At 45.7% G+C, this 26969-nt stretch overlaps 1 protein-coding gene across 9 annotated transcripts in view; it reads right to left on the bottom strand.

The window, feature by feature from the left end:
* ATP11C (ATPase phospholipid transporting 11C) overlaps positions 1 to 26969 on the bottom strand; it is a 117991-nt gene that overhangs the window by 78971 nt on the left and 12051 nt on the right. For 4 of the 9 annotated variants that reach the window (XR_010590302.1, XM_065556716.1, XM_042851125.2 and 1 more), the window contains exon 1: positions 7633 to 7868. The exons of 3 other annotated variants lie outside the window; for them this stretch is intronic. Coding sequence is in view for 5 of the 6 variants with exons in the window: in XM_065556716.1 (XP_065412788.1) it covers positions 7633 to 7683 (51 nt within the window). In the remaining variant the exon portion in view is untranslated. Of the gene's footprint in view, positions 1 to 2085; positions 2131 to 7632; positions 7869 to 26969 lie in introns of those variants that run through there. 2 more of the 9 variants (XM_042851128.2, XM_065556715.1) reach the window with 2 other exon arrangements.

Here is a 26969-nt window from a genome sequence, read left to right as displayed (position 1 = left end):
AGAGGGTGGTATATCTCTGGAGGTGTTTACCAGCTAAGTCAGTGGTTCTCAAGCAGGGGTACGCTGAGGTCTTCCACGGGGTACATCAACTCATCTAGATATTTGCCTAGTTTTACAACAGGCTCCATAAAAACCACTAGCGAAGTCAGTACAAACTAAAATTTCATCCAACGACTTGTTTATACTGCTCTATATACTATACACTGAAATGTAAGTACAATCTTTATATTCCAAGTGGTTTATTTCATAATTCTGTGGTAAAAATGAGAAAGTCAGCAATTTTTCAGCAATAAGTATGCTGTGATGCTTTGGTACTTTTAGGTCTGATTTTGTAAGCAAGTAGTTTTTAAGTGAGGTGAAATTTGAGGGTACGCAAGACAAATTAGATTCCTGAAAGGGGTACAGTAGTCTGGAAAGGCTGAGAACCACTGTCCTAAGTGATTCACTTTAATCACCTTCCACTGTTTTAGTTCTTGAAACAGTTGTGATAACCACCTCGCCCCTATGGAGTAGGCCACAATCATATATAAAATCCCTGGCTCACAGTGATAGACGCACTTAATAAGATATGTTCCCCCAAAGATAGTGCAACCATATGCAGTATCTGTCACAGGTCTAGACCACTTTAAAACAGAAAATTAAGGGCATTCACGTGTATAGCCTGTATACAAAGGGACTTCTCAGATTTTGCTGAATTTTCCAGACTCAAGGCTTGGATTTTAAATCAATAGAGTCAAGTTTTCAACTTTTTCTTGAAGGAACTAACAGCCAGACAGACTAATATAGCACTAAGATACCATACAAACTCCTCTCATTCTTTTTAATCCTCAGTTTAGGTTGTTTGCTTTGAAACTCAGCCCAACAATGCACTATGCTGAGCATGCGCCAAATGTCTGGCAAACGTGTGCGTTGCTGCCGCTGCAGTGGTACATAGCTAACACCCTCTGGCTTCATGTCCTAACATTCCATTCAGCTCAAAAACCCCCGCTGCAGGAAATGCTTGTCAAACCGCACACAAATTCCAGACGCAGAAAAAAGGCACTTGGAAAACTCACGCTAGATTAGCAGCGTCCAGCGTTAGCTAGGATCTGAGGAAAGCTTGCCGAACCAATGGCTATTAGCCAAGATGGTCAGAGATGCAACCACACGCTCTGGATGCCCTTAACCTCCATGTCATTCAGTCCAGACGCTGGGACTGGAGGACATCTGATGATGGATCACTCGACAGATTGCCCGGTTCTGTTCATTCCCTTGGAAGCATCTGGCACTGGCCACAGTCGGAAGACAGGATACTAGGCTAAATGGACCACTGGTCTGACTGTATATAGCCATTCTTATTTAACTTAAAAGCCAAGCCATGCACACTGAGCAGCATGGGTGAAGTATGTCTCAGAGCAGCGATCCCTCTCACACTCACCCCACTTATTCCCCAATACCTCCCCACCTCCTACAGGAGTCAGGGGAAGGCCAGGATGTCAGAGCGCTGCTCTGGGAGTCTCCTGCTCAGTTCCTCAAGTTGCCCCACCCCATGCTAGCAGAGGGGGAGATTTTGCCCTGCCTATGAAAACTTACTTATACCTGGGATCCATGGGAGTTTAGAAAAGTGGGTTTTCACATGGGCAGATGTGCCCACATACCTCTGCTGGAATGCACATTAAATGATCAAGATGAACCAACAATCCAGGCTGCCGTTCTGTGAAGGAAAGAGCTGTGCGAAACGTGCTCCAAAAATACCCAGGGCAGCACACAAGCCCCAAGCCTGACTTCAGAGCCCAGGGAGCATTTACAGAATGATCAATATAGCGCCTTCAGATTTGCAAAAGCCAACGACTGCAGGCAGTATCTCTACAGTTACATAGTACATTCCATCCACAAGCACGTCACCAACTATCCACTCCGAGTTTCATGTGCAATGCAGCGCAGCCACCTCTAACATGAGCTGCGGCTGTCAGACCTCTCCGGACTGCAGAGCAGGAGCATGACAGTTAGGCCAGGAAGTAAAGATTATTGCATTGACACTAGAGAAGAAAGTAAGGCCACAGACAAGTCTGTTGTACTGATGAGGCAACAGCAAGCACCACAAACCTGAGATCCAGGAGCGAGAGGCAGAGCCATTCACACAACGCCTTCTAAATCTGAAGAAGAATGCTGGAGATTAGGAAGCAAGTACCAAGTCCCACAATCCCTTTAAAGGCTCCAAGAGGCAGCGGACTGGAGCCAAATGTGGTTTGCTAGCATCTCTCTAGTTCAAGAGAGAGGAAATGAAAGCACAGCCAGAAATGCACTCAGGGAACTCTAACCAGGATGTTGCAAACTTCCCCATTCAGAAAAAGAAACAATTTTAAAAAAGGAAAAATCCCACTAACATTTTTATGAACCATACGAGGTTCACTTCATAAGCATAGCCCTTCCTTGTTCGAAGAAGGAATAACGTACGAAGCACACAATTCTCTAGTTATAACAGAGACCATGGTCTACCCGCTAGACAGGCCTGCCTCTTCCTCACATCTGCTCTTCCATCAGTCACTCTGCATTAGCGTCAGTTAGGGTGACCAGACAGCAAATGTGAAAAATCAGGACGGGGGTGGGGGGTAATAGGAACCTATATAAGAAAAAAGACCCAAAAATCAGGACTGTCCCTATAAAATCGGGACATCTGGTCACCCTAGCGTCAGTAATGAGGCCGTGGCTACACTCGAAACTTCAAAGTGCTGCTGCGGGAGCGTTCCCGCAGCAGCGCTTTGAAGTGCGAGTGTGGTCGCGCGCCAGCGCTGGGTGAGAGCTCTCCCAGCACTGCAGGTACTCCACCTCCCCAAGGGGATTAAGTTAACAGCGCTGGGAACACAGCTCCCAGCGCTCGAGCACTGTTTACACTGGCGCTTTATTGCGCTGGAACTTGCTGCGCTCGGGGGGTGTTTTTTCACACCCCTGAGCGAGAAAGTTGCAGCGCTGTAAAGCGCCAGAGTAGCCAAGCCCTTAGTCTTCAATTCTGCTTTTACTTTTCCTCCTCCATTTCTTCAGCTGCAACAGCTAGTACAAGCATAAAGCCCCGACTAACCTGCTGCACCCCAGAGATCTGGACAGAGAATGCCACAAGGCGGAGAAGCTCTGCTGTTATGTGGTCCAACCAGCCTTCTCTTCCCAGCCTGACTTGTCCTGCTTTGTCCACTTTCTGGTAATCTTCTGCACTAGAAACTCACTCTCTATCCCAGGAAATTCTAAGGCACCTGACACTATACTATGTCAACACCAATTAAGACACACAAACAGTCGGGCGACCCACTATAAATTATTCTGATTTTCCAGTTAGCAAGTAAGCGAATGCACATACAAAATCTTCTACATAACTAACAGAAGTTATTTGTTCATTTTGCTGTGGAACTGAAAGTTGCTATTTTGACAACAGCACTAAATACTTCATCCTTTTACAAACCACAGTAACAAGTTACTGACTAATTGGTTGTGAAAGCTGAAGGAGACCTTAACTACAGTGTTCTCAGCGATTTAAAAGCAGAGGCTGCCGTTTTAATGTGTAATATACACATATTAATATGTGTATATTAGCAGAGAGAGAGAGGATTTAGGGATTTTTCTACTGTATTTAATCAAGATTTAGATTTTGCTATAAAAACCAAAAAGAAAATACATTGCTTATTAATGAGTCAAGCGTCAGTCTCATTGTCTGGTGGATATAGGTGCTTTTTCCATGTACGAAAGGCTAGTAGTCAGCATGGGTGTTACTATAAGAGATGTCATAGCTTCCCATGGCACAAGGCTCCTCCACAGAGGAGATGAATCACACAATTAAGTTTTTCCACAGGCTGCATTATCACGCTCCTCTGTAAGTGGCTGGATGTTTGCAGGAGAGGTCAGGGAACAAGACCTCTCAAATATTTTTCAGATTTAGCTTGCACAGGTAAGCAGTGGCAGATCAAATGTATTTTGGTCTAAAGAGCATGGAAGCCCTGATCAAGTGGGGGGGGGGAGGGGGGAGGGAAGGAGTCTGGGGGTGGTCACTCACTGCTTCATCATCCCCTGCAGAAAGCTTAGGGCAGAAGATTATGCGGTCTGTCTGTCTGTTGACATGATATTACATGCATTCTCTCCCTGCCTGCTGGAAACACCTACCCAGCAGGGAGCGCATGCAGAGGTACTGTGCATGCTTGGATGCCAGGAGGATCAGAATACACTGGCTATGCAGATGTACTGGGCCTCCGCACAAGGGTTCCAGCAATCTGTGGATGCCCCGAAATCCATGGGACCTCACCACTGACCAAGGGGAAAGGGTGTCTTGGCAAATGAGGAAGATCAAACACCCTACCTGCTTCACCTGAGTACGACTTCCTCTTGAGATGTTTCAGGGCCACCACCTGCGCTCACTCCACATTCAATTAGTCTCTCCTGTGACTTATGCTGCTACCTGCAGACCTTCCAACAAAGCTGCCCTCACAGTTGAGCTGCTGGGGATCAGGACCCGCTCTCCCCCCCGCCCAACACAGAGCTGCAGAGCTCCACACAAGGCCGATGCTCAGTGGGTTTTGAGGCTATTAGAGGTTTTTAATCAGGTTCTGATATAGCAAAAGCTCTTTCACAAGAGTCTTGCAAATGGGGCTGGATAATTAGGAGTTATTAGGCCAACATGGTAGGTCTCAAATTACCCCAGCCTCCTCCTTTGGCTATTACAATGCCATTTGGACAGCTCCTGCCTCTGTACAAGGGGTTGGAAATAGATCGCATGTTATGATACCTACGCTGACTTGCAGTATATTATTCAGCCACTAGATGTCACCACCTGCTATAGCACATATGCCAGAGAGGAGATTGTTCCTGGTAAACAAGGGAGACAGAACTGGAACTCAAGCTATGTAAATTTTCAAACAATTTTAGATATAGTTGTAATCATTTTCTACAATCAGACACCTCCTATTAAGGAGGAGCTGTGATTCCATAGATCAAGACACAGTTAGAGTGGCTTTATGAACTCCCCATGTCCCCAAACCCACCTCCCTTGAGGAGAAAACTTACAAGAAACTCTTGAGCTCAAGCCTACGGAGTTTCATTCACTCATAGGGTTTCCTCCAGATAGGGGCAAGCTGGTCCTATAATAATGAGGTAACAGAAGGACCAGAAATATGTGAAAATGAGATGGGAGGTGAAGACAGAAAAGGGAAGAGAAACTGGGAAAGAAGAGCAAGCACTTAGGTCTCACTCTCACAACATACAACGTTCCCCTCACCTCAACGGAGCAACAGTCCCTATCGTGCACAAGACCAGGAAATGCAGGAATAGGTCAGACAGGAAACAAAAGCTTAGAACCTATTTCAGCTATGTTACCACACAATTATCTTGTCTTCTAAACCTATTTTAAAAAGCCTATCAATCCATTTGGATGTCTTACTCTATGCTCATAGACATGCTAATCAACTTTAAAACTTGAAATCTAAACTACATTTAGAGTTCAAAGGGCTTCTTTTAAAAACATCAGCCTAGAAACAAATGCAAACTGTATTTTAACTATTCACTCTCCATTTTATATTTTAAAAGTCACGAGTGTGCTGAAGCGGTTCCACTAAGCGTCTTTATGTTAGTCTGCCCTTCAAAATCCAGCCTGTGAAAGGCACATTTTCAAAGCCATGCACAGGTGCACAACTTCCATAACTCAACAACGTGATTTTTTGCCCTGCTTTGAATGTGCATTACTTAGCTGTATATGTTACAAGACCACCAGAGCACTACTGCTGCAATATATCACAGTTTCCATCATGTACAAATCAAGATAAGCATTGTAAACATATCTCTTTCCTTTTCCTAAACTTCACAAAAATATTTTAAAAGAGGATTACTGCTGTGTTCCAAGTGCCCTCTTTTGCAATAAGTTACAGCTCAGGCATGAAGCAACTGGAAGTAATGGATTTACTATACAAAGTAACCAATTTTGAGTTCCAAACACACATCTCCTTTGGTAAGCCTATGAGAGGAGGACATCTGCACAGCAAAATGTCAGGCTGATGGTTTTCTTTAAATCGTTTAAGGGTTGTTGGGTTTCTTTCCCTGCATAAGACAAAGGATCAAGCGTGGTTGCTGATGACAGAGATAACATGTATAACAAATGGAAAATTAGCAATTGCTACGTCAGCCAATGGAGGCACTGAACCGGGACTCAGGAGATCCAGGTTCAATCCCTCCCCACCCACCCCACCCCCCGGGGGGCTTGCCCAGGCCTGTCAAACACACACAGTTTGGGGACCACTGTGCTACTCTCACAGAAACAACAAGAAATGTCCAGCCTGAGGCTCCGAGCAACAGAAACAACCACATGGGGAGTATACTTGAAACAGCCCAACTAAATCAAAACAACTTCTAAATTCACTACAGCTGTCTCTTCACTCCACAAAGTAATCACAAACAGCTGTCCTAGAAAAGGATCTATGAAGGAAAAAAAAAAAAAAAAAAAAAAAAAACCCACAGACATTTTAGAAAGTGAAACCTGCTAAAAACTGGAGATACTTACAGAGCATACAACAATACAAAGCTTTTCCCCAACTGAAGGGAGTCACAGCCTACCCTAAATATAGCCAAAAAGCTTAGGAAATATTAAGTCAAGTTGTCTGGTGGCACCTTAAAGACTAACAGATTTATTTGGGCATAAGCTTTCGTGAGTAAAAACCTCACTTCTTCGGATGCAGTGAGGTTTTTACTCACGAAAGCTTATGCCCAAATAAATCTGTTAGTCTTTAAGGTGCCACCAGACTCCTTGTTGTTTTTGTAGATACAGACTAACACGGCTACCCCCTGATACTTAAGTCAAGTTATTCAGCTTAGATCTTCTGAAGTAACAGAACAGGTTTTGGCCTTGTCTACACTCCAGGGGAAATTTGATCTAAGCTACACAGTTTGAGTCAAATAGACATAGCTTAGATCTACCTACCACGGGGTCCACACTACGCAATGTCAACAGGAGATGCTCTCCCGTCGACCCCCCTTACTCTTCTTGACGAGGTGGAGTACAGGAGTTGACGGGACTGTGATCTGCGGTTGATTTAGCGGGTCTACCGCCGATGCATTGATCCCCCGCTACGTGTAAACAAGCCCTTAGTCTAATCCCCCTTGTATAGTTCCATTTACCAACTGATGCAGAAGGGAAAAAAACTGATCTATAATTAAAACACACACACCCACCCACCCCTCTAACGTCTGTGGCAATTTTAAAAGTCAGTAGATCTATAGCAAACTAAGCATCAGAGGGGTAGCTGTGTTAGTCTGTATCCACAAAAACAACAAGGAGTCCGGTGGCACCTTAAAGAAGAACAAATTTATTTGGGCATAAGCTTTCGTGGGTAAAAAAAACCTCTCTTCTTCGGATGTGGGTTTATCACCCACGAAAGCTTATGCCCAAATAAATCTGTTAGTCTTTAAGGTGCCACCGGACTCCTCATTATAGCAAACTAGGCTCTCTGTCTGCGTCAGTTTTATTGCCACATCCCCCCATTTTTATCATAATGCTTGTAGCAGTGTTTTACATGACTGTTTGCAGTTAGTTACTATTCACAGAAGTGGCATTTAAATTAATACCTGGCTGCAACACTTCTACAAAACATTTACTAATTAAGTAACTAAACAGACTAGTCTTACCCACATGGGCCACAATCTTAGCAGTAGTTCCTGGTTTATACAGAATTCCATAACTTTTAAACCAATCTATCTTCTATACCAAAGAGGCATTTGATAAAATGTGAAAATCCAGGGAAGCAAAATATTGGTTTTAAAATATAAAAAACCCTAGAAAAATCAAAAGGAAAACCACCTCTACACAAAAGCTGAGCAAATATCAATGTGGTATGAAGTGGAGCGCATCCAACAAAAATAAATGCTTTCCAGGAGGAGGAGTCATTTAACTAGGGAAGTAGGGACAAGTTGAAAAGTTGTTCACTTTCATTGGAGGGTATGGGGTGTTTTGATGGCAGATTCTAATTGGAAGGTTGAAGTCCAATGCTTTAGGAGAGCAAAGCTGCAGTTTTAAAACAAATATCCTTTCACCTGTATTCAGGCTTATGCTCTTCACATAATTTCAGCCAGAAAAATATAGCCAAGGTTGCAACAAATGTAACACCAACAGCAAACAGCATTATACAGAATCAACTTTTTTTTAAAAAAACACAGGTGAGGGGGGAAAAAAAAACCAGTCAGAATTAGTTATGCAGTTATCATAAGCCACCATAATAAATAGATCAATAAGATATAGCAGGGAAATTATATTTCCTTACCCAGAGTGAGGCTAACGAGGACTTTTTTACATGGCTTTTATGGTGAAATAGATCTCAATAATGTTGTGCTAGCAAAATCTGAGCCTCTTTGCAATCTCCTTCAAACTGATGTTACTCCACAGATTTTGAGAGTCCGTGTCACTCTGGATTCCAACAGGCCTTATCGCCCTCAAGGTATAAAAACCTCAACGTCTGACTGTTCCAGGCTTATCTGGAAGGGACGTCCATTTCTGCTAGTGCATGAAACTGAATCCAGCTGAACTGTAAACAGCCATTTACAGGCTGCCCGAGCAGTGCAATCAGGCAGGGAGAAGGAACCGCTATCATGGCCAAGAAATCAGCTTGGAATAAGTGCTGCATGGTTCAGACTTCAACTGGAGCAAGTTTCAGGTCACCTCCTCCGCCCACTGTCCAACCCTACCTAACCTCAGGTATGATCCACTTTCCTTGCTCTGGATTCTTGACCCAAACTTTGGGAGCAGCTGACAGGCCAGTGAGCCAGGGCAGGTGATCCCAGGGGCTGGGAAGGGTTCTGCCGGGGAATCAAGGAAGGCATTAGCGAGGGAAATCATCAGACTGGCTGCAACAGGTGAGCAAGAGGTATCAGGGAAGGGAATGTGCCCCGAGATCATGGGGAGGAGAGGGACATTGGGTTTGATCTCTTTGAGGAGGGCTCATGAAGAAGGCTGATATACTGGGGGTAGGTAGGAAAGGATCAGTGATTCTTTTCAGAGCCGGGGGGAACTGGCCTGAGAAACAGAGAAAACCAAACGAAAACAAAATGCTGTGCTTTTTGCCATCAGGTTTTTAGTGCAGTTAATGAACCGTCAGTACTTTGAAGATGTTTAGAAACACACACACACACACACACACACAGGGGCTTAAAACACTCAGCCAACTTCATCCCTGGTGCAACTCCATCAGTGCCATTGATGTAACAGCCAGGAATGAATTTGGCCCATCCATTGTCCTCATGCTTTTCTCTCCCCATCCCCATCCTTTGTTTTCACAGGATGGGCCCTTTCCCCAAGTGTTCTCCAAAGTGGGACATTACTGTCACACCACCTCAGCTGCCTGGATGCAGGGCAAGTCCTTAGTCCTTAGAATGTCTGCATAGCCTCTCCCTCTCCTGTAGAGGTTACAACGCACACCAGTAAACAAGGCAATGAGTATCCAAACAGAGGAAATGCATGCAGATTTGCAGACTTAGAATAACACAAGGAAAGGGGAATAGAGCGATTGGTGCAACATGTCAGGCAACACAACAAATACCCAGTGCTTTTCATCAGTAGATTTCAACACACTTTACAAAGGAGGGCCCCACTGTATAGCTGGAGAAACTGAGACATGGAAAGGTGAAGCAACTTGCCCAAGGTCACCCAGCAAACCAGTGGCAGAGCCGGGAATAGAATCAGGGCTCCCGAGTCCCAGTCCAATGCTCTATCCACTAGACCACGCTGCCTCATAAATAAATGCTTTAAGAAAGGGCTGTTCTCTCTTTCAGAAAGGATGACTTTTGCATGGGGAAAAAAGAGTTTTTTAATAGCCTGAGATTCCAGGAAAAGTTGACTTGGAAAACAAAACTACTTAGAGGGCAGGGCAGGGATACAATAACTACAAAATTGGAACAAAGAACTTGGCAACAGGAAGGGTTGTGTTCAGTCAAGAAGGATCAGCTCCTCGCCGGGCTCTAGCAGGGGAGATGAACCCACTGGGAGCAGTCTGTGTTCGGATCAACAGCGAGTGTGCAAATGACGAACCAGCCTTACGCTTCGCAGACTTCACAGTGACTTGGAGGAAGACCGGATTTCCTCTTCATGAGGGTTTGGCTCGGTCGTCTGATGGCCCTGCTGATACGTGCAGTGGAAGAGGAAGTGATCCAGGCCAGGTGCCTGGAAATAGTCTCTCAATCACAAAGTCTGCAGCAACAAAGCCTTTGATTCAAGCTGCTGCAAAGACAACTAGACACAGAAAAGGAGACTACGGCTAATGGTCCTCAGCTCTCCCAGTGGAAGGAAGGGTCACTGGGGCACAGTCTTATTGGACATTTGTGTAAACCACCTAATCACAAAGGATCCCAAAGCACTTTAGAACTATAAGGTCATACAGAGCTTAAAAACTACACACACCAGCATGCCCTGGAAAGGGGGGGGGGGGGGGGAAGAGAGATAGAGATGAGGAAGTGGAGTATAGAGATCTTCCTTCCTCCCTCCAGTTCAGAGACAACAAGGGTAAACAGAGGTGGAAATTATTCTAGTTCTATCACTCAACCCCACCCCAGCAGCTAAACATCTTTGGAGAGGGCAAGAAGAGAGACTTCTCAGCCAGCACATAGAGAGGGCAGCTCAGGCTAAAAGAAAATGCTCCTCTCTTCTGCAAGATCGAGGGACAGTGCCCTGGGAGAGATCCCAGCACCCCTCCCACTTACCAGCAGCTGTGGTGGGGAGGCTGGGCTCCTTTCCCTGGTAAGGACCTTCACCAATGAAGCCTCCACCAGCACCACCTTCCTCTTCACTACTCTGGCCCCAGAACAACGATTTCAGAGACGTCCTGTCTTTAAATGCTGCCCTGATGGAGTCCCACAACCAGTGAGGAGAATGAAAAGGGTTTTCCCTGACACGACGTACCAAGCGGGATCGGAGCGCAAACCTGTGACCTGACAGGATCTCTGCGTTATGTGGATTGTACTGGTCAATGGTGCAGCAAGGGAAGATGAGCATGTGCCCTCCAAAGCCTGTGATACCCAGGAGCAAAGACCTAGCAATAGCACAATCTGGGTATCAACCCAGCTCAGGACAACGACTGGCAGTCTCCCTCTGCAGAACTGTTGTTTACTGTTCGATTTAGAACTCCAGCGTTAGTCAAGTTTAGAACCATCCCATCTCTCTGCATAGTCCCATGCACTACATGCTGGAACTTCAGACTGAAATTCAGTCTCTATGCACTGTGACAAAGTTCCTCCTCTATCTTGGTGGGTCCTGTGCTTACTGGCAGATTTTCTTGCCTCAGAGGTTCACCATGTGGGTTGGGGAACAGCCCAGAGACCTTCCCCTCTGGAAGAACCCACAGTCCAGGTCAATTGGGAGGTTTTGGGGGAACCCCGGCCTGCCCTCTACTCCGGGTTCCAGCCCAGGGCCCTATAGATTGCAGCTGTCTATACTGCCTCCTGTAACAGCTGCATGACAGCTATAACTCCCTGGGCTACTTCCCCATGGCCTCCTCCAAACACCTTCCCTATTCTCACCAGAGGACCTTCGTCCTGGTGTCTGATAACGCTTGTGCTCCTCAGTCCTCCAGCAGCACACCCTCTCAGCTCCTTGCGCCTCTTGCTCCCAGCTCCTCACCCTCGCACCACAAACTGGAATGACCTCCTTTTTAAAACCCAGGTGCCCTGATTAGCCTGCCTTAATTGATTCTAGCAGCTTCTTCTTAATTGGCTCTAGGTGTCCTAATTAGCCTGTCTGCCTTAACTGGTTTTAGCAGGTTCCTGATTACTCTAGTGCAGCCCCTTCTCTGGTCACTCAGGGAACAGAAAACTACTCATCCAGTGACCAGTATATTTGCCCTCTACCAGACTCCTGTACCCCACTGGTCTGGGTCTGTCACAGCACTCATGATTATATCCAATCCTGGGAGCTCAGCAAGTTGTTAAAAAGTTACCAGAAAGTCATGCGATTGCACATGCTCTTCTCAAAACACTTACAAAAAGCAAACCATCAGGGCTCCATGGGTGGTGGAGACAGGAAAGCTGCCCCTTTCCACCTGAGTTTTCTGCCACTAAATGCCATTGAGGGCAGGATTCACTTCCGCTCCATACTATTAGAGCAATTGCAGCTCCACAGTGTAGTAGGGAGACCAAGGCAGCGAGCGGTCACTGAAGAGAGCAGCACAGAACTTCCACCCTGTGCAAATGCCCTCAAATCCAAAGGGGTGAAGCCAAAGCTCCCTGCAGATCCCAAAACGACACTTGAGGCAGACACGCCCCAAGGCCCAACTCTAGGTATTTTTAACTCAACTCCTTCCACGCAAGGCATTTTGAGCGACTGAACAGCGCAGCAATGCAAGAGCAGGAAGTGCAGCGTGTGTACTTCTCTGTTTTGTATCACAACAGATGTGAAAATAAGGAAACAAAGGAACATCTCTGAACTAACAGAACAGTCAAAGAGCAACAGTGGGAAACTGCTCTTCACCAACAACCATGCCACACTGCCCACAACTGCAGTGTCAGGACAGCTGTGTGTTGCAAAAGCCCATCGCATCCGTCACCACTAAACCAGCCACAGTCCCCAGAGCAGACACTGGGATGTTCTTCATTAATTCCTGCTGTTACATGGAAAATGTTGTTCATGCTGACACAGATGCCATGGCGTTTTGAATGAACACACTTGGATTCTTTCGCCTGCCCTGCTGGCTGGCTTGTGAAGCCCATCATTTACATCACAATACAAGTAGCATTTTATTTTATTTTATTTTTGGCAGCACAAACTAAAAAGTTTGACCGCTGTGTTGTCGGCATATGAAGCTCGGTGTCACGAGATGACTTGAGAGACAAGAACCGACGCTGGGTTTTAAAGCAGTCGTGGAGGATGTACACAAGTCATGAAGAAAATCTAATGTGGTCTCTTCCCTTTTCAAAAGCTCCAACCCCCTTTCACGCTCAGCTCACATCTCCCACTGCAGCCATTTGCAGGCGCTCTCGGAAATCCAATAAGCATAGGGTTACCATATTTTGAGCCTCCAAAAGGAGGACACTCCACGGGGCCCCGGCCCCACCCCCAGCCCCGCCCCAACTCCGCCCCCTCCCCTGCTTCCCGCGAACATTTGATTCGCGGGAAGCCTGAAGCAGGTAATGGGGCTGTGGGGGGAGGAGGCGTGGCCCAGTCTGGCCCCCCTCCCGGCCTCTCCAGCTTGGGTCGGCTCGGGCCCTGGGGTGCCAGCCCCGGGCCCGAGCACCCCCGGCCCGCCCAGCACTGCCGGTCCCCGGCCCGGCCGAGCACCCCCGGCCTGCTCGGCATGGCACAGCCCCCGGCCGAGCATCCCCAGCCCGCTCGGCGCCCCCCGGCCCTGCCGGCCCCAGGCGCTCAGCGCCCCCGGCCCCGCCGGCGCTCGGCCCCCGGCACCCCTGGCCCAGCACCCCCAGCCCAGCCCCGCCGGTCCCGATTTTCCCGGACATGTCCGGCTTTTTGGGATTTCCCCCCGGACGGGGATTTGGAGCCCAAAAAACTGGACATGTCCGGGAAAATCCGGACGTATGGTAACCCTAAATAAGCATTTCCAAGAAAATCCAGTGACTTGATCTAACAAAAATGAATGCAAAGTTGCTGGTGGGGGAGAGGAGGGGGAAAGGTTCCAAGTTTGCCATTAACTAGTTTGTGTCAGCTGGAATGGCAATGCTCTGCTGGGTTTTCAGTCCCTTCCCAGTTCTTTGAGAGCCTGGAGTTCTTGAACTATAAAAATACAAAATCTAAACATTCTGCATGGGGTTCTGGTCAGTTTTTACTCAAAACTCTTCCATCTCCAGCCATCCACTGCTCCTGTTTGATTTCTCTGCATCTGAACCAACAGGAATCTATCTGCATTGCCCAGGACGCGGTTTGAAACCAGCTTTGTTTCATCACCTGGAGCAGTTTTCTCCATATCCCATCACCTAGAAAGCAGCTTCTCTTTCTGTTTGTCACCACTTCCACCACCCAGAGGCAAGGTTGTGATCTGTCAGTCAGCTGGTAAAGAGAGACTTGATTTCCAGAGCCTCTGACAACCTGCAGTAGAAGCACTTTCCTCAGTAATCTGTTGCCTGATATAAGGGCTTGATCCGAAGGCCGCTGAGGTCAATGAAAACAACGAGGAGTCCAGTGGCACCTTAAAGACTAAGATTTATTTGGGCATAAGCTTTCATGGGTAAAAAAAACCCACTTCAGATGCATGGAGTGAAAATTGCAGATTCAGACATTATTATTATAATACATGAAGAGAAGGGAGTTACCTTACAAGTGGAGAACCAGAGTTGAAAGGGGCAAATCAATAAGGGTGGATGTAGTCCACTCCCAATAATTGATTAGGAGGTGTCAATACCAAGAGAGAGCATGCTGCTTTTGTAACGAGTCAGCCACTCCCAGTCCTTATTCACACCCAAATTAATGGTGTTAAATTTGCAAATGAATTTTAGTTCTGTAGTCTCTCTTTGAAGTCTGTTTTTGAATTTTTGTTGTTGAAGGATAGCTACTTTTCAATCAGTTATAGAATGTCCAGGGAGATTGAAGTGTTCTCCTACTGGCTTCTGTATGTTACCATTCCTGATGTCTGATTTGTGTCCATTTATTTTTTTACGCAGAGACTGTCCAGTTTGGCCAATGTACATGGCAGAGGGGCATTGCTGACACATGATAGCATATATCACATTAGTAGATGTGCAGGTGAATGAGTCCCCCCCAATGGTGTGGCTCATGTGGTTGGGTCCTCTGATGGTGTCGCTAGAGTAGATATGGGGACAGAGTAGGTAACGAGGTTTGTTACAGGAATTGGTTCCTGGGTTAGTGTTTCTGTAGTGTGGTGTGTAGTTGCTGGTGACCATTTGCTTCAGGTTGGGGGGCTGTCTGTAAGCGAGGACTGGCCTGCCTCCCAAGGTCTGTGTGAGTGAGGGATCATTTTCCAGGATAGGTTGTAGATCGTTGATGATGTGCTGGAGAGGTTTTAGCTGGGGGCTGTACGTGATGGCTAGTGGTGTTCTGTTATTTTCTTTGTTGGGCCTGTCCTGTAGTAGGTGACTTCTGGGTACCAATCGTGTTCTGTCAATCTGTTTCCTCATTTCTCCAGGTGGGGATTGTAGTTTTAAGAATGCTTGATAAAGATCTTGTAGGTGTTTGTCTCTCTCTCTCTGAGGGACTGGAGCAAATTCGGTTGTATCTTAGAGCTTGGCTGTAGACAATGGATCATGTGATGTGGTCTGGATGAAAGCTAGAGGCATGTAGGTAAGTATAGCAGTCAGTAGGTTTCTGGTATAGGGTGGTGTTTATGTGACCATCACTTATTTGCACTGTAGTGTCCAGGCTGAGGTTGATGGTGGGGTGGAAATTGTTGAAATCCAGGTGGAATTCTTCAAGGGCCTCCTTTCCGTGGGTCCACATGATGAAGATGTCATCAATGTAGCGCAAGTAGAGGAGGGGCGCTAGGGGACAAGAGCTGAGGAAGCACTGTTCTAAGTCAGCCATAAAAATGTTGGCATACTGTGGGGCCATGCGGGTACCCATAGCAGTGCCACTGACCTGAAGGTATAAGTTGTCTCCAAATCTGAAATGGTTGTGGGTTAGGACAATGTCACTAAGCTCAGCCCCCAGGTGTGCGGAGGCCTCATCGGGGATACTGTTCCTGACAGCTTGTAGTCCATCCTTGTGTAAAGAGCTTCTATATCCGTGGTGTACATAAGTTATGTTTTGTTTTTTTAATACAGCTTCAAACCAGCTGCCTTCTGAAACAGAAGAGATACCTGGGTTCAAAAGTTCACTATTTTATTATCTTATTTCATTAGCATTTTCAATCCGTGAAACAGGAGGCCTGAGTCTGACCTCACACCTGTTCTCCAACAGTGCCACTCTTGTGGCATCAGTGGATTCATGCCCAAGTTACAGCCATGTAAGTGCGAGCAGTATCAGGTCAAGCTTGATATATTTAGTTCCAAGTTTCAGTTTACTGCAAAAACACCACACACAAAAGAGACGCTTTTCACCCTTGGGCTGTGAGACTGGGAAGTCCCAGTGCAAACGCAAATTGGGATGAATCAACTGAGAAATGAGCACATTGCAGTAGCACATGGCTCACTTCATTAACCAAAGCAGGGTAGGGTGTTCTCGGGAATCAGCATTTAAGCAGTTAATTTCTTGATTGAAAAAAAAAAAAAACAAACAAACAAACAACAAATACATCCCAGAAAACATGGACTTGTTAAAGTCATTTTAGTTCACTAGCCACAACATTTCTACCCCTCCAGCCCCAAACACTGACTCTTTGTTCATAATTTCCCCACAGCCAAAGGGCCAAAGTCGGCACCTATCGGAGACCATGTATTTTGTGCCTGCCTATCCCAGCCCTGAATTTGTCACAGTCCATTTATTTCCCCTGTTAAGCAAACAAAATTTCTTATCTATTAGCTGCCATGCAAAGCAGTTTATTTTACAAGGCCAGTCTCGTGCTTAAAGGCAGTTTCAGTACAAAGCCCAGTGAAGAGTGGAAGGGGAAACCCAGCCTGTTACTAGATACCAACCACCCTTCTCTCCACCCCCCCACCCACACACACACCTACCTCCCTCCCAGGAACCCCTGCTGCTTAGTCAGTCTGAAAGTACAGCATTCTAGTATAGCTGTAGACCAACCGTCTATTTACCCGTACGTATGTGAAAACGAGGACCCACTTTTCAGAAACGCTGAGCCCCCACAATTCCAGCTGAAGGCAACACAAGTTGTCTGTGCTCAGCATTGGCCCTGAGCATCTCAGAAGTTGGAAACCCCCAATTAAGACAGATTGAAAAGGTTGGCCTAAGTCACTTTGATTGATCGGTCCATCAGCCCTCACAGAGAAGGCGCCGATCACAACAATCATTCATGTTGTTCTAGCCAGTCCTTCAGCCACCTGGTAGCCAGCCTGTCCGTGGCAGTTGGCCTAAGTAACTTGCTGAAATTCATGCAACAAGCCTGTGGAAGGCTAGGGAAATTATCCAAGTCTCCCAGCTCTCATCCACTGGATCATTACTTCTCTATATTGAGTATCCAGAAAGCCCTCTGTACATACAGCAAGAGCTATTTTATAGGCGTCTCTTTAGAGATGCTTGGTGCAGGTTTATGGCAAAAGCAGTAGCTGTCTGTGGAGGCCAGTATTTGTATTATTGGCCCAAAACGTGGCTATGTCTAACTTTTCTCACGCTGGGTTTAACTTCATTTGTGTACGTCATGGAATCTCCTCCACCTCTATACATAGCTTCCTGTCTGGGATGGTGGTGCAAGAGAGAATCCCTAAACATAATGGCAGATGTTCTCCCATCCCCTCAATGACCCTATTCCCAGGACACAGGGCTTTTCTTCTCAAAAACAGGTCTCCTAGTTCCTTCTGAATATTTATTTTGTTTCTTTTTTTTTTTTTAAGATGGGGTGGGGGGTCTAGATTTCAGGGGAAACCTCAATTCTTCACATGTCAGGTGAACATGACCTCTTTCAGATCAGACAGGAAGCCGTCAGCCCCCACTGACAGTTGCAACGGCAGAGCAAGCTTCCACCCGTCATCCCATTTCCCCAGCGATAATTTAAGGCAGTGGTTTTCCTACGTCTCCTTTCTGTGGGCCTCCGAGAGTTACTCTCATCCATCAATCGTCCTCCCCAGTTGGCTCTCAACGGGTTTCACTGGGGTTCTCATGCAGTGACCTACAGATATATCCCGAGTCTGCCACAAATATATTAGTAAAAAGCAGTCATATCAGGGCAATGGCACACTGGAAGTAGCTCAGTCGGAAGAGAGGAATCTCACACACTACCTCCCGTTGTTTATCCTCAGGAAATCCTTTGGGCTCCGGTTCCTATCAGGCTGGCTAATGCAGCTGTAAGCCTTGCCCAGGAGAAAACACATGACCTCATCTGCCTCACCAGAAACCGACAAAGCCACCACACTGAAGAAAAGCAGCTGCCGAAGAACAGACACTGCACCAAAGAGGAAAATAAATCCACTCGGAGGAAGCCTAAAGACTGTGTTAGCCTCGGTCTAAAGGCAATAACCTAGTGGCTGCTTCCAATCTAGGCACTATTCCCACCCGCACCATGTGTAAATGCTTTGGACATGAAAATTACCACCACCACCCCCGCTGCCACCAAGTGGCCTCAGTCCTATACGGTCCTAAGAGCTCCTTTCACTGCAGCAAAAGCAAGGGGATTTCTCGTCTTATGTGTGCCCCTGTAAGGAGAGCAAGGGTCAGGGAACCTCTCCGAAAAGAAATGGCCAAACCATCTACCACGACCCTGCTTACTTGATGAGATATACCAGAGGAATCAATCCCTATGGCATAGTCAGCTATCTCCAGACACTCCCACAAGCTTTGCTGAAGCTTATCTTTCTAGCAAGGGAATAAGGCATTTCTTGGCCCGCAATTCATAAGACAAGTTTCTTGACACCAGATTTCCCTTCTAGTAAGATCTGAAATTACTGGAACATTTCGCTGATAAATGGAAAGTTCCATTTCCATCAATTCAGTTTAGTTTAGTTTAGGGAAACAATCTTTCGGGAAGTACTGAAAATGAGGTAATTTTCAGATAATTCAGATGGGACAAACCTCTGGACAAAGGGTCTAATTTCAACACATTCACCTAAATGAACATTGATAAGGTCACTTGAAGGGAGGGAGGAGAGGGGAAGGGGAAAAAAAACAAAACAATGAATCTAAGAAGACAAATATGGTATGCTCAACAAAGCAAACTATGTCTAGAATAGCAATACTGAATTTTCAACTTGACTTTACCAAACTTGTTAAGAGTTTGCCTGCTACTGAGTGAAAGTTCTACAGTAAAATACTAGGCAATTAAAGTAACCCTCTGACATCAGTGGAATTGTAATGAAAAGTAAGATTTAGCCCAAGAGGTACAACTCTGAGATGTAACATCACTGCTTGGCCTAACAAGCAAGCAATAACGTGGCCTTGTCCTAACACTGCAGAGAGCCTTTATATAAGCAGGATAATCAAAAATATTTTCAGAATATTATTTATAAAATGGGTATTTTCTATATTATTTCTCAGCACTGAATTGTTTTTTCTTAAACCAAAACAGTATAATCAGTGCCCAGCCATACTTACTTTTGACAACCAAATTTTGTTACTTTTGGACAGCAAAACTAGAAGAGAACCCTGGCCTTGTTAGTATTAACCTGTCTAGTATTAAGTTCCCTAAAGATATGCTTTGTTGATTTTTATTTCTCGTGCCACAGTACAAGGAAATAATGTGAACTGCAAGAGCACATGGGGCCACAAAATTACCATCGTGCAGTTAGACACCTGGACGCAGTTACTGCAATAGCCAGGAAGCGAAGAGAGAGACCAGTAAACACGAAGTCCTTTAAAAAAGTTCTGTTCCCATAGTTGCCTCAGTTTCAGTGGGATGCAAATTAGTTACACAATTTGGGTCCAATTCTACAAGCCTGTGTGCATGCAAGTAGTCGCCACTGTTACCAACAGGAAGGCTTGTGTAAGGATTACTCACACCAAATCAGCTTGCAGGACAAATTGTACTCTTGTTGCGCGCACACACACACACACACACACACACACACACACACTCCCATTGACAAAAATAGGACTTTTGCCCAAAGAGGAGGCAAAGTTATTTACTAAAGCTACTAGCATTCTTAAAAATCCACAAGTGTAACAGATAGATTTGGAGAGTTTAACCTCTGGGCTGCAGTTTAATGTTTTTTTATTCAGTAACAGAGAACTTCCTCATACAAGAATAGCCAGTATATTACACTGACAAACATGCATAATTCATTTTGTCCTCTTTAAGAAGTTAAGCCTTTCTAATTTAGTCTTCATGAACTGCATCGCTGTCATTGATTCACTATTTCCTATTCGGAAAGGTCAAACTAGTTTTAAAAGGTTAGCCACAGTACAACATTAACAGCTCTTAACAAGTTGCTTACGCACATTTTTTAAAGTGCCTGCCTATAAACATTTCCACTCAAAGTGCAGATCAAACTCTGAGGTGACACCAATACAGTGAATAAAAAAATTTGTAGAATAAACCCCCCCCAAAACACTCCCAGCTGAAATGCAAAACCAGTAACACTATAAGTAAGTGAGAGCTTTAGGTGTGTCCTTTGTTCTTTCCCCCACCCCCCATTATATCTGTATCTACTCTTTTCACTGTCCAAGCACTAAAATAAGAAGTGATTTGTTAAGCAAAGGGTACGTCTATACTTAACTCCATGTTCAGGCGGTAAGCAATCGATCTTTTGGGATCAATTTATCGCGTCTTGTCTAGACACGATAAATCGATCCCAGAAGTGCTCGCCTTCGACACCGGTACTCCTGCTCTGCGAGAGGGGTACACGGAGTCGACGGGGGAGCCTGCCTGCCGCGTGTGGACCCGCGGTAAGTATCTTGTAGTTCGAACTAAGATACTTGGACTTCAGCTACGTTATTCACGTAGCTGAAGTTGCGTATCTTAGTTCGAACTGGGGGGGTTAGTGTAGACCAGCCCAAAGTTCTGACTATAGGCCCAAATTATATGTTCTGTTACTCTGCAATCTGAAGCCACTAGGTTTGCAAAGCAGAAACAGGACGGAATCTCTCTAGTGATGATGCATGAGTCACAAAGAACATACTTTGACTTTCAGGTCTCACGCTGAGTTTCCTTAGCTAGCAGGTATAAAATACCACCTTTGTTTGCACAGAGCAAGCATGACCAGGAGTAACAGGGACACACTGTGTAATTTTTGCAGTCACTTTTCAAATTAGAACTGCTCTTCGGATCATTTTCATAGTTGTAAGGCTTTTGCAGATTCAAGAAAATAAGGCAGCGAGCACCATATTTAGATCCTCCTACAGACCACCTGATAGTTTTAGGCATACTCATGTGCTAACAGTGGATTTTGATTTTGTATATCATCTTTTATACCGATAGTATTTCAAAATGCTTTTAAAAAAAACAGAATGAATTGGCTTTGGGCAATTAGTGGTATCTCCCACAAATCTGAATACAAGATTAAAAATACATCACCAAATTCTGTTCATAAATACTCCTAGGCAGCCCCACTGGAATCAAACAGAATCAATCACACAGGTACAAGAGCAGAATTTATCTGACTGTTGCCAAACTACTCAGGATCATTTTAAGGTAAGCCAAAATGTTTGTAAGACTATAAAGTTGCTATAATGGTAAGAAAGTATTTAATACAATATAGGAAAGATGTTTTGTAAAATATTTTGCTAATGTTATCTTTTCTTTCTGCAGGCCACCTTTAACAAAGCCAGAGCTCCTAATCCTTACTAAGCCAGTTCGTTAGAAGAGTTAGTCCCAGTGCGGTTTTAACACCTAGGTTTCCCACAGAGTTACATTACAATCTAATCCTTCCTAAAGCATCTGGATTTCTTATATTGTACTGGGAATGGATCCAGAAACTACAAGCTGATCTGAATGCATTAACAAGGACTGGATGAGATCTTAGTGTTACTTCGTTAGAAAGAGATCTTACTGGGGCAAACAAATCCAGATTTCATCAGCAGTAATATCATAGCATCCAATATCACTCTGTAAGAGAAAACTAAATTATGTAGGATTCCTATGTTTTATCGGATCCAGTGCCAGATACAAGTAGAGAAAGCACACCAAAGCACTTTTAAATTTGAAATAAATAAACAAACATACAAACTAGTTTTCAAAGAATTCAAAAGTCCCAATCCTGCAATTGTATCTGCATGTGCAGAAGGTTATAACAAACAGAAGGGGATAAGTTCATAAAGCAAGGCCTGGGCCCCCTTGGTATTTGCACATTCAAAAACCAACTTCATGCAAAAATTACAGCAATTTCAAACACCAAAGAAGGCATTACATGATGTCTTCACCTTATTTTATGAAGCTCTAGCTCCAAACATCCATACCTGGCCATACCAGGAAACCACCATACATTTATTATACTGCCCCGGTGATCTCTTCTAAAGCTTTATCTACACTGGCAACTGAACAACAAAACTTTTGTCGTGCAGAGGTGTTAAAAAACACCCCCCGAAAGACAATGTCTTTTGTCCATGAAAAGCGCCGGGATGAACAGTGCTTTGTCAGCAGAAGCGCTCTCCTGCCGACAAAGCAAATGCCGCTCGCTGGAGGTGGACCTTTTTTTGTCAGCAGGAGAGCTCTCTCCTGCCGACAAACAGCAACTACACCGCGCACCGGTTAGCAGCACAGCCTGGGGGCCGCAAACAGGTTTCAGAAGATCTGCCAAACAGGGCCAGTATTAGAGTCGCTGGGGCCCAAGGAAAAAGCCATAGCCCCGCCACGCCATGCGGGGCTGAAGCCCGGACCCCCGAGCCCTGATACCTGGGGCTGAAGCCGAAGCCTGAGCCACTTAACTTTCCGGGCCCCCCGTGACATTGGGGCCCAGGCAATGGCCCTGGCTTTTATCTGCAGAAAACCAGTTGTTGTGCCATAAGTCAGCCATGGAGTTTTTATAACAAGTTGGGGGTGAGGGGAGGAAGGGGCTCAGGAAGAAAAGGATTGAAAACCCCTACTGTAGATTGACCCTCAAGAAACCTGAGGGAGGGGAGGAGAAAGAGAGAGACTCCAGCAAACTAGCTCTTCAGTTTTATTAGTTTTCAAGACTCCTCCCAAGTCTTAGTGATAAACATTAAGATGATGCAAAATTGCTACTGTAGCTCAGAACCTCTAAAGCCCTTCCTAACAACGTCAAAGGGTATAAACGTTACATCCTCCTGGTCAGTACTCATTCATCACTGTCTGATCGATGGCTTAAAAACATTCAGTGCTGGGCAAACCTTGACTGAGCATGAGAAACAGGAGCCCCATATTTTTGCAGGCACACTATATACACCTGGCTGCAACGATTGCTCCATCACATACTTCTCACCGTGTTCTTAAACCAGACACGTAGCAGTGGAGGAAGTGAGTGCCATGGAGACAAGTGTACATGTATGGGTATACACACACACACACACACACATCCCTTGGCAGATGGATTGTCATTAACCTCTTCACTAAAGGAGCAACTTCCTTCCTATTGAAATCCTTCGCTCACCTGCCTAAAAGGAGCTGCAGGATTAAGCAGCCTTAGAGGCCCGGTCCCTGCACTACACTGAAAACCCTGACCCCATCCCCATGGCAGAGTCATGCTCCCATTGGTTCCCTGGGCAGGTCCCCAGTGTGCCGGTTGCTGAAACGAGCACCAAATAACGCTGAAATGGTCCTTACATGATCTGTCAACTCCGCACAGCAGGATATTTGGGAAGAGAAGAGAGGCAAGAATATTGCAGCGAACAGCCACTTCTCAGGCCCATCCTCTCCTCATCCAACCTAGCCATGCCTGGGCCCCTTGGAGGGCTTCCACGGTCTCCAGGACAGTGAGGGAGGAAGAGAAGAATCATGCTGGGGAACTGCCACCTCTCTACGCACTTACCATGCGCCTTGTACAGGGGGTTTATCAGAACCCCTTTCCTTTCTTGTTCCTCTCCATGCCCTCCCAGCAGAGGGGGGCAGAAGGCCCTGAGGAATTTTATGTTTCTTTCACCCAACTAAGCCACTAGCAAAACCTGCCAGGCAAGAAACCGTTCCCTTTTCCCCCCACCCCACACCTTGGAAAGTAAAACACATACTTTTCAGATGATCCACAATGAAAAACAGGTTTTGATTTAAATAAATAATCAGGCTATGGAACAACACGCTGTTTCGCAATGTTAAAAGAAAAGGTGTCTTCCAGTAGCGTAGGTTTTCCCCATGCTTGGGGGCATATATTTAAAATTTGGTAGAAAGACCATCTTTATCCCAAGGATGTGCCTTTTGCGGTCCTAGAAGGATCCACTGAAATTTAGCCAACTTATAATCTTCTCTCTTTTTTGGAGAGGTGGGAGAGGAAGTGTAGCTTGCAACTTCTTAGAATTTAGCAGCTGAAATCTCCACATGTCCTGGATCACGTGCCCTCACCTCGGAGCTCCTCAAGCCAATCAGACTGAACATGCACAATCCCCACAGGGCGACCGAGCATGCTCCAGCACACACCTACAGGTGTTCAAAAGGACCTTCCCTGTAACACTCCCAGCCAGGGTGGGGCCATGCACATGAATTGAGAGCTGAGGTCCTGTCTCTCCAGTACTCTCAATGACCTCTCTGTTGGCGCCCAGGCAGCGTGGAGGAGTAAGCCATCCAGCTGAAATACAGAGTGAGAAAGAGCCAGACTGGGGGGATGGAAAGGAGTGGACAGACAACCTGATGAGTTGTGGAGTGGTTGAGCAAGAAGACTGGAGTGAAGATGAGAAACCTGAGGAGCGGTGACTGGGTAGGCAAGGAGAATGGGACTGTGAGGAGGAGCCAGGGATGAGAAACAGGGACAGAAATGAGTTTGTGGGGACAGGGCAGAAGGGGGGGGGGGCCAGGCTTGGGGGGAAGCGAGAAGAAGAGTCTGTGCCCACTAGAACACACAAACCTCCAAAGCCCAGGATGGAACCCAAGATTCCCACGTCTCACCATTCCTTTGCTGTCAGCAAATACCTCTGAAACCCACTAGCAAAACACATCACATCCCATTTTAGTGCTGGTCCACACAGAAGAGGACAACCAACTACAGCTATCAGTTACTCCATTATCTCAAGTGGCAGAGGTCTAGGTGGTGGATCTAAAGGTTACAACCCTGCTGATGTCCTATGCGGGTGTCAATATGATGTCACATGACAGAATTTCAAGCTGAAAAAAGAGCTTATTTAAAAAAAAATTCCTAGGGAGTTACACAAAAGACTACATTAAAAGAACGTTATTAAGGTTGCAAAATCAAGCACTCAGAAATTAGCATATGCCAGAATTAAGGTTGCCTGTGCAACCTTAATTCAGACCTCTTGTACGTATGCACTATAGTACAATCTTGAATTACGTGATCACACAATATTTTTTCCACAGACCCCTGCCTCATTTAATACACGTGACAGACCTGCTCTCAAAATGAATTAGGAATGTATAGTAAAAGAGACTGTTTTCTATAGGATCCCTACCTCATTTGCTGCAGAAGTTGGAAGACGTGTAATAAACGAGGCGGGGGAATGGAGGAAGTAGCTGAATGCTACTCTGGAGAATCGGATTCTATCCCTGCCTCTGACCCCGAGTTCCTAGGTGATGCTAGACAAGTACGTCACTAAAACCAAACATTGCACAGGTTGTTGCCGTCACAGCATATTTCTCATTTTCTGGCTGCCCAACTTAGGGTACCCAGACAGCAAACGTGAAAAATCAGGACACGGGATGCGGGGTTAATAGGAGCCAATATAAGAAAAAGACCCCAAAATCGAGACTGTCCCTATAAAAATCAGGACATCTGGTCACCCTAGCCCAACTTGAGACCCTTAAGTGCGGAGAGCTCACAGCTGCCACTCAACTCAAGGGGAGCTCTGCTTTGAATATCTAACGTGCTATATAAAACTAAGGACTGTGAAAAATCAAGTCCTAGTCATGTCAGGTTAGGCATCTAAAATTAGTAAAATTTTTCCCTTGATCTCTGTGACTTGCCCCGCCCCTCTGTAAAATGAGGCTAATCGCATCCCCTCACCTCACCGGGGTGTCATGAAAATAAATCCACGAATGTGGTGATGAGCACCATAGAAAAGCCCATTGGAAATTACTAATTCTGCCTTCAGAGCAGGGTTAGAACACTGTGCAGCAGGTAAGTCCTAGGGCCACACACTGAACAATGAGAAAGCCACATATTGAACAGTTTTCCATTTACAGGAGCACCGTCCATCCTGTGCACTAAACGAGGCTGTCAATAAAATACCATGTGATCATGTAATTAAAGAGTCTCAGAAAGCAGATGCACAAGTGGACTGAATTAAAGCAGGCGGCCTTACATCTGACATTTCCCAACCTTCTAGTGCTTGACTTTGCAACCTTAATAATGTTCTTGTACCGTAGTGTTGTGTGTAGTATTGCATATAAATTAAAACCAAGAACATTCATGCAAGCTTGCGGATAAAAGTCCTGAAATGCAAAGGGTTAATGCAAAAGGTTAATAGTACGGCAGATTGTGTGGCCCAAATTCTGCCATATCTACATGCTTGATCTCACTGTGTCACCTCCAATTTGGCCCAGTATATATTCAAGTTTGTGTTTAACGGCCCAGGGCAGTGTTTCCCAACCTGGGAATGCCAGACAAGTCCCGAGGGGGTAAGGCAGGAGGGGGTAAGGCACGGAGAAAAGAGTGGTGCGGGTGGGGAAAGCTGCTTGATTGTAGCTCTACCCCACCCAACCGAAATATGCTTCAGAGTTATCTGCTTGACTCCAGCCCTGCAGCCGCTCCTAATGCAGTTGGCTGTGTGGGAGCAGTTCATGTGCACATACATGGCTGGAGGCTTGGGCCAGTGGGCTACGGAACTAAAAACTACTACTAACCTCATCACCTTCTACTCTAAGTGCAAACCACTTTTCTTTGAGCTCGTCTGCTATAACATAGAGGCGTGTGTGTGTGTGTGTGTGTGTGTGTGTGTGTGTGTGTGTGTGTGTGTGTGTGTGTGTGTGTGTGTGTGTGTGTGTGTCTTTATAGTATATAATATCCAAACCAGGACACTCTCCTGCACACACTGCACTTCCTGGGGAGAGGATAAATGTTAATCATGTTGCTTAACAGGCTACTAAAAAGCTCTCAGATACTACGGTGAGAACTGCGGTATGAGAAACGACACCGAACTTTTTCCCTCCAGCGGTACTAACTCAGCCACAAGAACACGTATTCTCCCAGGCTCACGGGACACAAACCAAACAGCAGTGACTGGGGAACAGGGTACAGGTAGAAACCAGAGGATAAGAAAAGGAAGGAAACAGGACGTAGAAAAGAAAAACAATGAACACTGAGCAAATGCATAAAGGGCGGGAATAGATAGTAACTATACCAAGCATGGCATAGTATGGGGGAAGTTGTGGGGGAAAGGATGAGATTGGAACCTACAGAAGAGGGGGCCACACACACACACA

Source organism: Chrysemys picta, chromosome 9 (assembly GCF_011386835.1).
Source record: "Chrysemys picta bellii isolate R12L10 chromosome 9, ASM1138683v2, whole genome shotgun sequence".
NCBI classification, from domain to species: Eukaryota; Metazoa; Chordata; order Testudines; family Emydidae; genus Chrysemys; species Chrysemys picta.
Note: the sequence above shows the minus strand (reverse complement) of the source record. Positions and strands in the feature narration are given on the sequence as shown.